Source organism: Balaenoptera ricei, chromosome 3 (assembly GCF_028023285.1).
Source record: "Balaenoptera ricei isolate mBalRic1 chromosome 3, mBalRic1.hap2, whole genome shotgun sequence".
NCBI lineage: Eukaryota > Metazoa > Chordata > Mammalia > Artiodactyla > Balaenopteridae > Balaenoptera > Balaenoptera ricei.
Genome location: NC_082641.1, coordinates 178,695,569 through 178,710,450, shown reverse-complemented (window position 1 = coordinate 178,710,450; position 14,882 = coordinate 178,695,569). Strand labels below are relative to the sequence as shown.

Genomic DNA, 14,882 nt, shown 5'->3' with positions numbered 1-14,882 from the left:
ATCCTCTCCTGTGATACCTGCCCCCCCACGCACACATAGCACGCTCCGTGCTGTCCCCCAGCATCTCCCACACACCCACCCGGGCCTCTCCCAGATGGATTGCTTTGTTTTCCATTGCCAGATGGACTTCTGTTCACTCTTTGATTCCACCCAGCTGCCACCTCTTCCAGGAAGCCTTCCTGGACCTGCTATCCCAAGCTGACTCTGGCATGCCCCCCCACCTCTGCTCTTGCTCTTGCCCTCTGTTTATCAGCCCTTGGAGGACAGGGCCGGGTCTCACTTGTTTTGGGGTCCCCGGCTTCCAGCCTAGTGCCTGGCATCTTCCATGTATTAGCTGAGCTAGCCGAGCTCTGTGCCCCGTGCTGAGGGCGGCACACCCATCTCGAGGGCCCCGCCACTCAGAGCTGCCAGGACCTGTGGTCCCTAAGTGAGCCAACATCTGGTCGTGGAAACAAATAAGACGAAACGTCCAGACGTCTTCTCCAGGCACGCCCCTCAGCGCCGCTGGAAGTCAGCGCTGGGAACACTGGCTTAAGAGGCGAATCTCCTTAATCCCGGTTGCTAAGTGAAGCATTGTGACTCAGCTTAATCACGTCCACGGTATCAGCGGGCCTTGCGGGGCTGCCGCTTCCGCAGTCGGGAGCCCTCAGAGTCGGGGACCAGGCTTCGCTTGTCCCATATCACGGGAAGGGCTGTGGCTGGACATTTTGCCTGTTTGGAAACCAGCCGGTCCCCTAATCCAAGTTGCCAGGTGGGGCGCCCCAGGGCCCCCCCACCACACACACAGTGCATCAGGCCAGTGGTCTCTGGCGGCCTCTTATGCCCTGAGCCGGTCAGAGTCCTTCCGTCTCTCTGGGTGCTGGGGAGGCTTGTCTGGGAGCCCCACCACCCTGTGACAGGCCCAGGGTTGCTGGATCCCGGTGCCATGGGCAGGATGTTTTCATCACAGTCTCTTCCATCTGATTGGATTTGGGGGGGCTGGGGTACAGCCGTCATGGGGCGTGTGCGAGTCACAGGTGGGGAGAACGCCCCACATAGATACACAGATAACACGGCATCAGGTGATGGTCAGGACCACGAGGACAGACAGAGCAAGTGAAGGCCTGGGGACCGCTGGTTATGTGAGCAGAGATCTGAGCGCCTCAGGCAGTGGGAACGGCACATGCAAAGGCCCCGGGGCAGGACCATGCCTGGCATTTGGGAGGAACAGCGAGGGGGCCCGCGTGGCCGGAGCAGAGCGAGCCAGGGGCAGTGGGATGAGGGCGAGAGGGATGAGGGCAGCAGCGCAGTGTCTGTGCTGTGTCTGCAAGTAACCTTAAGTGGGAGGGCTTGTGGGTGGGTGGGACAGGGTCTGACTGCCTTTGGGGAGGATCTCTCGGGGGCTTCTGAAGCAGGGTTGGGGGCTGGGAGGGTACGTCAGGGACACCCGTGGTGGGGCAGTTGCAGGTGTCCTGGTAGGGGTGCTAGTGTGGCAGAGAGCAGCCCGGGGTGTGCTGCTTGCGGACGGAGGGGCGGAGGATAGAGTCAAGGATGTCAGGGGTCCCCGCCCGCCCCACGCTGGGCTCTCCACTGATGGCGGCCCCCCTCCTGCAGTCCCTACAGACCGAGAAGGAGACTCCCCAGGGCTCCCTTGGGGAGGGCCCCTCGGCCACACCGCCTTCCAAAAGCGGTCAGAAGACACGGCCGCTGATCCCCGAGATGTGCTTCACCTCCAGCGGGGAGAACACAGAGCCACTCCCCGCCAATTCCTACATCGGCGACGACGGGACCAGCCTGCTGATCTCCTGTGCTAAGTGCTGCCTGCAGGTCCATGCCAGTGAGTGCTGGGGGGGAGAGCCGAGGGGTCAGCCACACACAGCCCCGCTTCACCCTCCCGAGACGGCCACCCTCGCGTCTGCGGGGCAGGGAAGCCCCTTTCTCTGGCTGCTGCTTCAGGCCTATGGCGGGACCTGGCGTCATGGGGTGGGGGTCTTGACCTTTGGGGGCAGGTGTCCTGCCGTTCCCCCTGGCCAAGGCAGGACTGCCTGGTCAGCCTCCTTCTGGGAGGTTCCACCAAGGCCTGCCCTCCCCGCCCAGGGCCTGGGAGGCAGCAGGAGATCAGGTACTACCCGTCAGGGGCTGTGACGCTTTTAAACTCTGCACTTTGGGGCCAGAGTTGGAACTGATGGTAGAGCTGAGATTCTAGAGCGGTCCAGGGGTCTGATTTATCTCTGCCATTGGTGACTACACTCCCCCAAACCCTGAAGGCCCAACCATAGCCTGAGACAGGAAGATGGATGTCTGTCCCCTTTTTGGGTGAGAGGGGGCAGCGAATGTGAGATTAAGCTCCCAGGACAGGGAGAAAGCTTCCTGGAGCCGCTTAATTTTGCGTGTGTACATCTCTGTCCGGCGCCCGCCCTGCAGAGGCCTGCCCGGAGCTCACTCTGTCTCTTGGCTGGGAGCCCGTCTGCTCTGCCCAGCCGGGCCCAGCTGTGAGACGTGCTCCCGGGCAGACGGGCACCCTGGGGTCGGGGTTGGGGGGGAGGGGGTGGGCAGCAGCCGAGCCCACCACCCTGCCACTCTCGAGGGGCCTGAGGTCCAGCCATGCAGGGGGAGAGGAGCCTCCCTTATTGCCCTTGGGAGGCAGAATCCTCAGCACAGGCATCTTCCTTGAGCCCTGGCACCAGACAGAGGGGGACGCCCCCAGGCCTGACCTTGGCTGAGGGCCCCAGGGGATGGAGCAGGGGGCCAGGTGCGGGCTCTCGGGTACCTTGCTGTCCCTCCGGGCGCCCCCTTCCTGCTGCCTTGCTTTCTCCTTGTCCTTCCCCCAGGGACCTCTCGGCACTGGCCAATGGCCCCTCTAGCCCGCAGAGCCCGTTTGGTGGGCAGCGAGCCCCGGCTGGCTGAGGGTCCCCACAGGACGGCTGGGCAGTGACCCCGGGCGAGGCAGGGTCCTGGGGCAGGCCGTGCCTTCTGCCATGGCTCTGGGGCATGGTCCTCTGCCCCTCCTCCACACCCCGTCCCCCCATCCCCCCTCCGCGACTGTAAACCCGGACCACATCCCAAAGCCAACACCTTGGTAACCCAGAGCCTCCGGCTGCCCTTTTGGAAACAGTGGACTCTGGGCCCAGCTCTGCTGCTCTGAACTCCGGGCTCCCCGAGGCCCACTTTGCATCTCACACCACTGCTCGGCCACCTTCCTCTCAGCTCAGAAGAGCCTGGGCGAGCCTCCCAGACTGGGGTGGGAGGCCAGGGCCAGGCTGAGTCTCCAGACCCAGCAGGGCTCCCGCTTGGGGGCCAGCTCTCCTTCCCCGCGTCAGTTTCCAGACTTTCTCCGGCTCTGTGTGCAGTGGCCCGGATTGAGGTGGAGCGGTTGGTGAGCACAATTATCCTCAATGCCGCAGCCGCCCTTCCCCCCGCCAGGGGGGACCCCCGTGCAGCCCGCGGGCAGCCTCGGTGACAGATGCGCTGGCCCCTGTCTTCCAGGTTGCTACGGCATCCGCCCAGAGCTGGTCAACGAGGGCTGGACGTGTTCCCGGTGCGCGGCCCACGCCTGGACTGCGGTAACTCGCCCCTGCAGCTGGGGTGGTGCTCTGAAAGCCGGCGCGGCCCGTGGGGGAGCCGGTCCTGGGCCCGGGGCTCGCCCGATCCCGCAGGGTGACCTTGGGCTGGCGGCCTCACCTCCCTGGGTCTCGGGTGGAGCCCGAAGCACTCTCGGCCCATCGCTTCCTGTGGCCGCTAGTTTGAAATGTAAGGACCGCGGGCGGGGGACGGAGCAGGTCCCGGAGCAGCAGGCCGGCAGCCCCGCCCGGCACACCCCTCACCTAGCTGTTGTCTGGTCCCTGTAGGAGTGCTGCCTGTGCAACCTCCGGGGAGGCGCCCTGCAGATGACGACTGACAGGAGGTGGGTTAGACGGGCCTCTCCTCCCGGGGGGTCCTGAGGGGCGATTCGGGGCGGGGGCTGGACCGGCAGGAGCGAAAGAGGTCCCGTCGGCCTGGCCAGCCTGTGCGCACAATTGTGAGATGACCCCCAGGGGACGGAGCGCGCCCGTGACCCCTGACCCGACTCGCTCCGCCCCCCCAGGTGGATCCACGTGATCTGCGCCATCGCCGTCCCGGAAGTGCGGTTCCTGAACGTGATGGAGCGCCACCCCGTGGACATCAGCGCCATCCCCGAGCAGCGGTGGAAGCTGGTAGGGGCCCTGGAGTTCCTACGCCCCGGGGATGCAGGGTAGCTGCCAGGGAGCCAGAAGTCATGATTTCAGTTTGGTCAGCAGTTCACTCTTTGCATAGCCATGGGGGTACTCGGATAAAAGCAAGGCTCCCCTTCCCGTCTCTATTTCCAGCTTTTCACACAGAGGAAGCCACCTGCACTCTGCCCAGTTCTTTCTTGCCTAACCTGCGATATGCCGCCAAACAGAATTTTAAGTACCCAATCCAGTTACAGTGGTCATAGAGCAGGACTCTAGAATGTGTTCATCATGCCTAACTGAAACTTCACACATGTTAAATGGCAGCTCCCTATTTCCCCTCCCCCGCCCTTGCGACCGTCACTCTGCTCTCTGCTTCTGTGAGTTTGTTTTCTATGCCTTGTGGAAGTGGAATCACGCAGCATGGGTCCTTCTGTGTCTGGCTTTTTTCACTGAGCATAACGTCCTCAGTGTCCATCCATATTGCTGCAAATGGCAGGATTTCCTTCTTTTTCATAGCTGAATAGTATTGCATTGTATTTCTACACCACATCTTCTTTATCCGTTTTGTCGAGGGACGCTTATGTTGCTTCCAGGTCTTGGTTATTGTAAACGATGCTGCAGTGAACATGGGGGTGCAGGTGTCTTTTCAAGATAGTGATTTTGTTTCCTTCAGACAAAAACCCAGGAGTGAAATTGCCAGATGATATGGTAGTTCTATTTTTAATTTTTGAGGAACCACCATACTGTTCTCCATGGCAGCTGCACCAATTTACATTCCCACCAACAGTGCATGTGGGTTCTGTTTTCTTTCTGTCCTCACCAGTATCTCTTGTCTTCTTAATGATAGACATTCTAACAGGTGGTTTTGATTTGCATTTCCCTGATGATTAGTGATGTTGACATCTGTTCATGTGCCTGTTGGCCATCTGTATGTTTTCTTTCTTTTTTTAAAAATTTATTTATTTATTTTTGGCTGCGTTGGGTCTTCGTTGCTGCGTGCGGGCTTTCTCTAGCTGCAGCGAGCAGGGGCTGCTCTTCATTGTGGTGCGCAGGCTTCTCTTGTTGCGGAGCACGGGCTCTAGGTGCGTGGGCCTCAGTAGTTGTGGCATGCGAGCTCAGTAGTTGTGGCTCACGGGCTCTAGAGGGCAGGCTCAGTAGTTGTGGCGTACGGGCTTAGTTGCTCCGCGGCATGTGGGATCTTCCCAGACCAGGGCTCGAACCCGTGTCCCCTGCGTTGGCAGGCAGATTCTTAACCACTGCGCCACCAGGCAAGCCCCATCTGTATGTTTTCTTTAGGGAAATGTCTATTCAAGTCCTTTGCCCATTTTTGAACTGGGCTGGTGGCTTTTTTGCTTCTAAGTTGTAGGAGTACCATCACTGGCCCCTCTAAGGAGCACGGCCATCCTTGGGCAGGTGTGGTCTTGCAAGGCTCATGCCTCCTGCTCTTGCTGATAACACACACACCCCTCCCTCATCTGGGGGAGCCTTTGGCTCAGTGGGCAGTAGGCAGACAGTGAGCAAACACTGGCTTCCCTTCCCAGCTCGGCCACCAGCCAGCTGTGTGACTCTGGACAGATTCCTTGACTTCTCTGTGCCTCAGCCTTCCCCTCCATAAAATGGGGCTGCTAACAGTCCCCTGTGTGGGGAGCATCAACTGGGCCACGACAGAAAGCGCTAATCCTGCCATCTGAGCACCAGCATGTGCTCTCGGGTCATCATCGCCTGTGAGTTTGCAGGTGGCCGTGCGGGGGACGTGTGGGTGATGGGATGTGTCTTGCGGCATCTGGGAGCGGGGTCCTTGGCCAGGGGTATGGACAGCATCTTGGCTGCTTTTCCTGCCTGGTTTATTTCCCAGCTGCCTGGGGCAGGCCTGGCTACTGATGCTCCTCCAGGCCTATAGTGGGCAGGAGGCAAAGAAATGGGGCTGCGGGCACTGAACCCAGCGGAGAGTCCCAGTGAAGGCACAGAGACACCCACCGCAGAGCCCACAGGTGCGGGGCCCCCAGGCAGGGCTGAGTGGGCAGCCAGCTGGAGCCGTGTGGGAGGGGACGGACGGGGCTTGGTCAGGAAACAGGGGGCACTGGGGCCAGCGCCAGCCCCGCCCAGCGAGGACGGGCGTTAGGAAGAGGCTGGCGCCTGCGGGTGATTCCTCCAGGAGCGCGGGCGGAAAAGGCCTCATTATTCAGGTGGAGTGATGGTGCGGTGCGCGGTGCCGTGATAGATCCTCCCTCCCAGACGCTTTATGGTTCATCTGACATTTCCAGCTTACAGCCTCTTCATTACCAGCACTTGTAACGATGAATTAAAAATCCTTTTACACGAGGCTCGCTTGTATTGCCTAATGGAGCCTCGCAAGGAAGCCAGCGGTTAACTCCTGCCTGCCCGGCCGCCCGCCCGCCTTCCCGGGGCCATGTGCAGGCCGCAGGCTCGGGGATGGTCACACCTGGTCATCCGCCCAACTTTCTGTCCCCGTGACTCCCTGGCCACTGGTCCTGGTGGGCGGGGGCTGGCCCCAGCCGGCCGGCGGCCTGAGCCCTTGCACTCACCCCCTCACCAGGCCAGGTCAGTTTGTGAGGGCCGGTGGAGGCGAGGCTGCCGGGGCGGGTGCCTTGAACCAGCTCTGCCCTCTCATCGGCCCTGCCTTGAGGTGTAGAGGCCTGTGTCACATCCTGATGGGAGGGAAGGTGAGCTGGCAGGGCCATTTTTTTGCCAAAGTGGGTTGGCAGGCAGGCGGTGAGGGATGACGGCAGGGGCCGGTGGGGAAGAGGGGAGGCCGGAGACATAGAACACGGTGCCTTGCGGCCTCCATGGCTGATGGCACACCCAGCCGTAGCCCTTGGCCTCCTCCTGGCCACTGTTCTCCACCGATGTCCACACCCCATCCTGTACCACCCCCCCATCCCCACCCCCGCCTCGCTGCCTCCAGTGAGGGAGTCCCAGACACAGGACTCACGCTTAAGGCAGCCCTGAGCTCGGCCCTTGACAAATGGCCCGATGGGGGCCTGGCCCGCATTCCTCATGACGTGGAAACTCGGAATAATGAGCTGCCACCAGAGGCTGGATTGAACGAGCTGCGTGTCAGGCCGGGCTGTCGGGTTTCTCCCGGCTTCGGCTGTGGGGTCGCGGCCGGGTCTCCAGGGCGGCTGTGCTCCACCTTCCGCCCCCCGCGGAGCCGCGCGGAGCCCCGTCCTCAAGGGCCGTGCTGTGCTGCTGCACCTGCCCCCGCGGGCCAGCCGGAGAATCAGGCATCGACGGCTTAATAATGAGATATCATTGCCATCGGTCGGCGCCGGGCAGCACTCCTGCAGCGCCTTTGCTGTGGGGCTTCTCTGGCTTTTGAATGCGGTGTACAGAGCGGTAAAGGCCCGCTTATTAAATGCCCAGAGTGATGGGCTGCTGGTTGCTGGGTGGTGGCAGGGCGTGGGCGTGGGTGCAGCATCCGCGGCCTGGGAGCTGACGCCCCGCAGAGCAGGTCGCCCAGGCAGGGCGTTCCCACGGTGTGGGCCCTCTGCCCCTCCTTATGAAGGGCTATGCTGCGGCGCCTCTCGTTCAAAATTAAGATAAAATCCCCCATTTTATTTATTTTCTTTAAAAAAAAAAAAATCCCCCATTTTAAAGGGAACATTTCCCTTTTACTACATTGACAAGAGTTAGGTAACCATCACCTCTATCTAGTTCCAGAACATTCTATCACCCCAGAAAGAAACCCCCTCCCTATTGGGTGACTGCCATCTCCCTCCCTCAGCCCCTGACAACCACGAATCCACTCTCTGTCTCTGTGGATCTATCTGCCTGTTCTGGACGGTTCCCATCAATGGAATCACACCCTGTGTGTCCTTCTGTGTCTGGCTTCTCTCACTGAGCATCGTGTTCTCAGGGTCCGTCCACGGTGTAGCGAGTGTCAGTGCTTCTCTCCTTTTCATGGATCAATCACGTTTCACTGTGTGATTGTTGGTGCCTATTCCAGTCTTGGAAGTGCTTCTGGGGGGCAGCTGCAGGCCGGGTTGGTGGGCCTGGGGTGGTTTGGGGGGGCTCTACATCGCGGTCAAGACTCTCCCAGGATGCCTCCACTCAAGGCCAGCTGCCGGGCCTCCGCGCTCCAGCCCTGGGTCTCGGAGTCACTCCCAGGAGACGGACTTGGGGGCCCGGTAGGAGGCCTCCCAGCCGCAGGGGGCGGGGGCAGAGGCACCGGGCGGGCGGAGCCCCATTGCCGCCGCCGTGTCCCCGCAGAGGTGTGTGTACTGCCGGAAGCGGATGAAGAGGGTGTCGGGCGCCTGCATCCAGTGCTCCTGCGAGCACTGCTCCACCTCCTTCCACGTGACCTGCGCCCACGCCGCCGGCGTCCTCATGGAGCCAGACGACTGGCCCTACGTTGTCTCCATCACCTGCTTCAAGCACAAGTCGGGGGGTCACACTGTGAGTGCCCGCCTGCCCTCCGCCCTATTACCCTGCCCGCCCGCCCGCCCCCCGGTGTTCTGACAGCCCCTCCGCCTCCAGGTCCAGATCCTGAGGGCCGTGTCCTTAGGGCAGGTGGTCATCACCAAGAACCGCAACGGGCTTTACTACCGGTGCCGCGTCATCGGCACCACCTCGCAGACCTTCTACGAAGTGAACTTTGACGACGGGTCCTACAGCGATAACCTGTACCCAGAGAGCATCACCGTGAGCAGCGCAGGGCTGAAGGGGGCGGGGCCAGGGGCGGTGGGTGGGGCGAGGGGCGGGCGCAGGGCAAGCGTTGCCCTTGGGAAGGGAGGTGGCTGGATCCCTCACAGGGGTCCCCTGCATCCAGGGTCACCATTGTCCCTGCTGGACAGGCCCAGGCTATAGGGCCCCCGTTGGAAAGCGCTACCTGTTTGTGTAGAAACAGCAGAGAGCCAGGCCAGTCTAGATACGCCTGCAGGCGGGCGATTCCCCAGGGCTGGGGTGGCCGCGGCACCCCCGGCCCGGGCACCTGCCCGCAGCTCACCTTGATAGTTCAAGCTGAGAGTTCAACTGCCTTTCTCCTGGCGGCAAAATCTACCAAATGGGAACTTTCTTAGCCCAGGCGAGCGCAGTGACCGAGGCCGAGGGCGCCCCTTACCCCCCACCCGTCCTCTCTTCCACAGAGTAGAGACTGTGCCCGGCTGGGTCCCCCGTCCGAGGGCGAGTTTGTTGAGCTCCGGTGGACTGATGGCAACATCTACAGGGCCAAGTTCATTTCCTCTGTGACCAGTCACATCTACCAGGTGAGGGGGTCCTGGTTACCAGGTACAGGGATGGGCTGGGGCAGGGCCCTTGACGAGGTCCTGCTGGGGGGATGATGGCGTTTGCCCGCTAACTGAGAAGGTCAGCACAAGCTGGAAGGTTGTCCAACTGTCCAATATTACCCCCTTTGGAGGTGTCTTCCCGATGTGTGTGTGTGTGTGTGTGTGTGTGTGTGTGTGTGTGGTAGAACATACATAACATAAAATTTACTGTTTTAACCAATTTTTAAGTGTACAATTCAGTGCCCTTGTTTTTTTTAAAAACCAAGTCGGTTGTGAGTTTCTCACCATGATTGTGGAAAAGAAATTATCGAAAAGGGTGGAATCTTTGAAGAGAAACCACCCGTATCCCCGCGAGAAAGATGACAGCTGCTGACCCTGTGCTGTTTCCCATGGCTTGTCTGGCAAGCAGGCCGTGAGCGTGCGGGTGTCAGGCCTCAGCCAGGCCAGGCTGAGCAGCCAGCAAGCTCAACTGTGTCCCCTTGGCAGGTGGAGTTCGAGGATGGGTCCCAGCTGACGGTGAAGCGTGGTGACATCTTCACCCTGGACGAGGAGCTCCCCAAGAGGGTCCGGTCCCGGCTGGTAAGTGGCTGGGGGTGGGGATGAGTGCTGCTGCCTGGGAGAGTGACCCGTCCAGGTGGCCTTGACCTCCTGCCTCGGCCTTTGCCTGTTCTGGGGCGGGAGGGTCAGGCCGGCCGGCGAGGAGGAGACAGAAGCGCCTGTACATGGATCTGAGCCGCAGGTCAGCGATGCATAAAGGAATGGGGGAGACTGGCCTCTTCTTACAGCCTTTCACTGTCTTCTTTCTTTTGTGTTTAATCCAAGGTTTTGAGGATTGGGGGCCGTGGCCATGGGTGGGAGAGCTGAGTCAGAGCTGGTGGGGGTCTCAGACGCCAGGTTCCCTTGGGGGACGGACAGGAGCTGCCAGGCAGACGAGCGGCCTGTGTGCAGCTGGCCTTGCCTCCTGCACTCTGTGGACGGCAGGGCGCCCGTCCTGTTAGGGAGCCCGTGACTGGGAGCTTAGGGCCCCTCCTCTGCCTGATGGGGGGCTCACTCACAGGGTGGGGGTCCAGGCAGAGGCAGGAGGGGCCATCCCCAGTGAGCGTTGTTTCTCAGAACATTGCCATTGGCTGAGGGTCAGCAGCCCAGGGCCCTTGACCCCCAGCAGGGCAGGCATCGCCTCCAGCCAGGCCCCCGAGCGGAGCCTGTATTTCAGTCTGTTCCGGCTGCGATAACAAAATATCACAGACTGGAACTTAAACAACAAACTATCTCTCACAGTCCTGGAGGCTGGAAGTCCAAGATCAAGGTATCAGCAGATTCGGCGCCTGGTGAGGGCCGGATCCTGGCTTACAGACACCTGCCTTCTGGTGTGCTCACATGGTGGAGAGAGGGAGCGAGAGAGAGCTCTCTGGGATCCCTTTATATAAGGGCACTGATCCCATTCGCAAGGGCTGCAGCCTCATGACCTCATCACCTCCTGATACCATCACACTGTGGCAGGGTAGGGCTTCAACACAGGACTCTGGTGGGGGGGACACAGACCTTCAGGCTGCAGCACCCCATCCGCACTAACCCCGGTGCCGTCTGATCTCCTGCAGTCGGTCAGCACGGGTGCCCCGCAGGAAAATGTCTTCTCGGGAGAAGAGGTGAAGGCCGCCAAGCGCCCGCGGGTGGGCACCCCTCGCGCCGCAGAGGACTCGGGGCGGAACCTGGACTACCCGGCCTTCATGGAGAGCCTCCTGCAGGCGCATTGCTGGCCCGGAGCCCCATTCTAGGACAGCCGGCCGCCCGGCGACCCCTTGGCCCAGCAAGGCAGGCGCGGCGGGCCCAGGCGTTTGCTTGCTGTGAATCCCTGTCCTCGCCTCCGTGGCCCGAGAGGCTACCTCGGCAACAGGAGCAAGCAGGACGCCACACGCGCCCCCGGACTCAGGGAGCAGGGCCACGTGGGCTCTGGGGGGCCGGCGGGGGTACGCGCCACCCCCTCGACCCAGATTCGTAAACCACGTAAGCTCTTCTTCTCGAAAAGGTGCTACTGCATTGCCTGCCTCCTGAGCAGCCTTTGAGATTGTGACTTCTGTACATAAATCACCTTTGTGAGGTTCTTTCTATAAATACCTATTGTTTAAAAAAAAATGCAAGAAAAAAAGGAAAAAGAAAAGGAAAAACAAGCCCCAAAGTTGTTTTCTAGATTTGTGGCTTTAAAAACAACAAAACGAAACAAAACAAAATGTCCTTTTTCTCAGAACCAAGATTGCTGCGGGAGATGAAAGCAGCTCGTCCTTTCGTTTGTCGTGTTTTCTGGTCTCCCTGGTCTGTGAGTGGTGGGGATGCACTGTAGCTGCGGTGAGGCCTGGGGGCGCCCGGGGGTCCCGGACGGCAGCGCCTGGTCACTCACTCTCTCCCGATCGTGAGATCGAGAAGGTCCGGGTGGCTGGCACCGCCGCCAGTGCCCAATGGGAGGAGACCGGCAGCTCCCTGGGTGCCCTGCCCCTTGTCTGCGTGGCCTTTTGCAAAATAAACGCTCTCTCCTCTGGTGGCTCCATCTTTTGCTTCTTCCCCTTGGGAGACCCATCCCCCAGCTGAGGCCTCCGGTGGGCGGCCCTCGGGGGGTCCGGCTGCGGCCCAGGTGTGCAGGGGGTCTTCCCCGGAACCCGACGGGCTGGCACATCCTGTATCCTCTCCGTGACGCGTGGATCTGTGTGTCCAGGAGAGAGAGAGCACGAGAGGGACTCGCTGCTTTCAGCTCAGAGGAAATCTGCCTCGTGAGGGTTGTGGGTTGAGTTTCCAGGCAAAAACGTGCTTCTTAGCCCACCCCCCCCCCCCCCCCCGCCTCTCAGCCGCCCCGCTGTCCCCTGTAGAGGAATTGAGGGCGTCATTCGCTTGTATAGAATTTTTTTAATTTAAAAAAAGAGGCTCTAACGGTTGCCAGGCCAGAGAGAACCGTGTAAGGGAAGAGGAGAGCAACTTCCTTGATGGGGAGGGGGCAGGTGCCCTGGAGGGGCGGGCGGGGCGGGAGGTGCCAGGGGAGTCGGCAGAATGTCGGGGTTCCCTCTGCATGCAGCAGCCCCTGCCCCGGGGCGCTGTCGCTGTGTTCATATGTAGTTTGAAAATGCTATTTATATTGTAAAGAGAATAAAAAGAAGTGGGCAGACGCCCCTGCGGCCCTGGGTCGGGCGGTGGGCCGGCCCCCGTGGCCGGTCCCTCTGGGTCGTACCCCGTCCGTCGGTCGTGGGTTCCCAGACAACTCGTGCAGACAGGTGGTCTCACAGCAGAGGGGAACGCACACTTCCCCCACGAAGATACATCTGTGTCTGTGTGCGAAAGCAAAAAACAAACCCACCCACCCTGTTTTTTTTCCCACCCGAGATTAAGGATGCGCTGTATTTTTGCCTAATTCCCCTGCCTCTAGGTTCATAATGAATTAAAGGCTCGTGAGCACTGCGAATTACAGCTCCAGGTCGTTGCAGTGTCTTCTTTTCTGAGTGGGTGCCGGGAAGGCGGTCAGCGGTCTCCGGCAGGGGTGGGCTCCGGTCGCCCCCTCCAGGATGGAAGAGGCGTGGAGCCTCCCCGGAGGCCGGGGTGGGGGGGGCACGCGGCCTGGCGCCGCAGCCCCTGCTCCCCGCCTCCAGGGTGGAAGAAGTTTCCTTCCTGAGCTGGTCATCTGAAGCTTGGCTCCACACAGACCCCCCGCATCAGAGGCAGTCAGGGCCCTCTTCGTCTGACCCACCCCTTGCTTGTCAGGGGCCTGCGGCCACCCTCTCCCCCTGCCCTCCCAGCCTCAACCCAGTTCTTGCGACATCTGAGCCGCGGAGCGTATCTTGTGGTGGGCGGCCGCTGGGCATATGAGAGATAGTGGGGTCTCCCACAGTGGGGTGAGGCTGGGACCCCCGTATTCATGACCGTGTCGCTTGTCCAGCCAATACTGGGGATACAGCAGTAGGTGTGTCACCAGTGGGAGAGTTAGACAGTACGTAAAATGGGATGTCAGCTGTGATGTGAAGAACTGGGAGTCCTGAAGGAGATGAGAGGGTGAGCCATGGGGACTTCTTGGGGCACAGCCCGTGCAAAGGCCCCGGGGCAGCAGCGTGCCTGGCTTTTTGGAGGAACAGTGAGGAGGCCCATGTGTCTGGAGCAGAGTGAGCGAGGCGGAGAGAGGGAGGAGGGGAGGGCAGGGAGGGGACGGGGCAGGTCGTGCAGGGCCTTGTGGGCCAAGGGGAGGACTTGTGGTTTTTACCCCCCAGGGAGGTGGGACCCTGGAGGGCTGTGGGCCGAGAAGGAGGGGCGGGGCCTGACTCAGTTGCTCACAGGTGCCCTCTGGCTACTGAGAGGAGGACAGACCGTGGGGTGAGGTGGGAGCTGGGGACCAGGGCAGAGGGGGCTGTGCTGAGCATCTGGGCAGATGGCTTTTGCCATGACCTGGGATGGGTAGGCTCGGGGTGGGGAGAGGCCAGGAGCTCAGCTTTAAGCACGATCCCCCCCATATGAAGGTACATGGCTGGACATGGGGCCAAGGGCCAGAGGAGGGCCTTTAGGAGACATCAGCCCGCAGGGGATATACTTACTGGACACGTGGGCCCTGGAGTGTCTGTGCAGGACAGTGACGTGGGGAAGTCAGGAGCATGGGGCCGTGGACAGGGCGCCCCCCTGGGCCTCGGTTTTTCTTCTGCAGGACGGGTGTCCTTCAGGGTGCTGTGTCCTGAAATCTCCATCCAGTCAGTGCCACCATCACCCCACTTCCCAGACCCCCTTTCATAGAGATGCTGCTTCCAGCGCCCTCAACAGAGCCACCGGGACTCAGTTTCCCCATCGCTACGGGGGATTCCCTGTGACATTGACCAGGTGAGTCAGCATCTTCTGAGCCTGCCCGGGGCCTGGCGGACATGGTCGGTCCTCAGCCCCAAGGAGGGGGCCACAGACAACAGCAGTGCAAGTGGCTGACCCAGCTGATCTCAGCAAGGCTATAGATAGCCCGCTGTTCCCAGCGCTCTCTGAAACGTCGTAAAATGGGGAGGCAGTTTGGGACAGGCCATCGTGGACTGAGGCCAGGGCTAAGACACCAGGCTGGATCCCCAACCGTGTGGCCACATGGAGCTGTGGGGTCTGTGGCACCCTAGGTGCTGGGCTCTGTGCCCAGCACTGGAGTTTGAGTAATTTATCAGGTGGCAAATATCAACTGCCCTGTGCCAGGACCTGGAAGGTGGCTGAGGAAGAGGGGCACATGGTCGCTGCTCTTCTGGAATTTAGAGTTCAGGAAAGCAGGCAAATGATGGAAATGTAAGGGACCATATATACAGCTTTGACATGTGTCCTAAAGGACAAGAAGGAGGGCAGAGACAGAGGGTAAGCCGTGGTCTCAGAGACCTGTCAGATGGGATGTCAGGATCCTAAAGAGGTGATGTTTAGACCTGACCCCTCAAGGGAGGTCGATCAGATTTGGGCCAAGGGTGCATGGTGTTGAATACCA

The 14,882-nt window shown here is 60.7% G+C and overlaps 1 protein-coding gene across 2 annotated transcripts in view; it reads left to right on the top strand.

The window, feature by feature from the left end:
- The window catches only part of KDM4B (lysine demethylase 4B), a 119,845-nt gene extending 106,977 nt beyond the window's left edge, over nt 1-12,868 (top strand). For both annotated transcript variants that reach the window (XM_059918695.1, XM_059918694.1), the window contains 9 exons: nt 1,594-1,816; nt 3,466-3,542; nt 3,828-3,883; nt 4,064-4,172; nt 8,403-8,588; nt 8,670-8,834; nt 9,278-9,397; nt 9,905-9,997; nt 11,017-12,868. In XM_059918695.1, the coding sequence (XP_059774678.1) occupies nt 1,594-1,816; nt 3,466-3,542; nt 3,828-3,883; nt 4,064-4,172; nt 8,403-8,588; nt 8,670-8,834; nt 9,278-9,397; nt 9,905-9,997; nt 11,017-11,193 (1,206 nt within the window). In that variant the 3' untranslated portion in view covers nt 11,194-12,868. The remainder of the gene's footprint in view (nt 1-1,593; nt 1,817-3,465; nt 3,543-3,827; nt 3,884-4,063; nt 4,173-8,402; nt 8,589-8,669; nt 8,835-9,277; nt 9,398-9,904; nt 9,998-11,016) is intronic.
- Nucleotides 12,869-14,882: the final 2,014 nt, after the last annotated feature.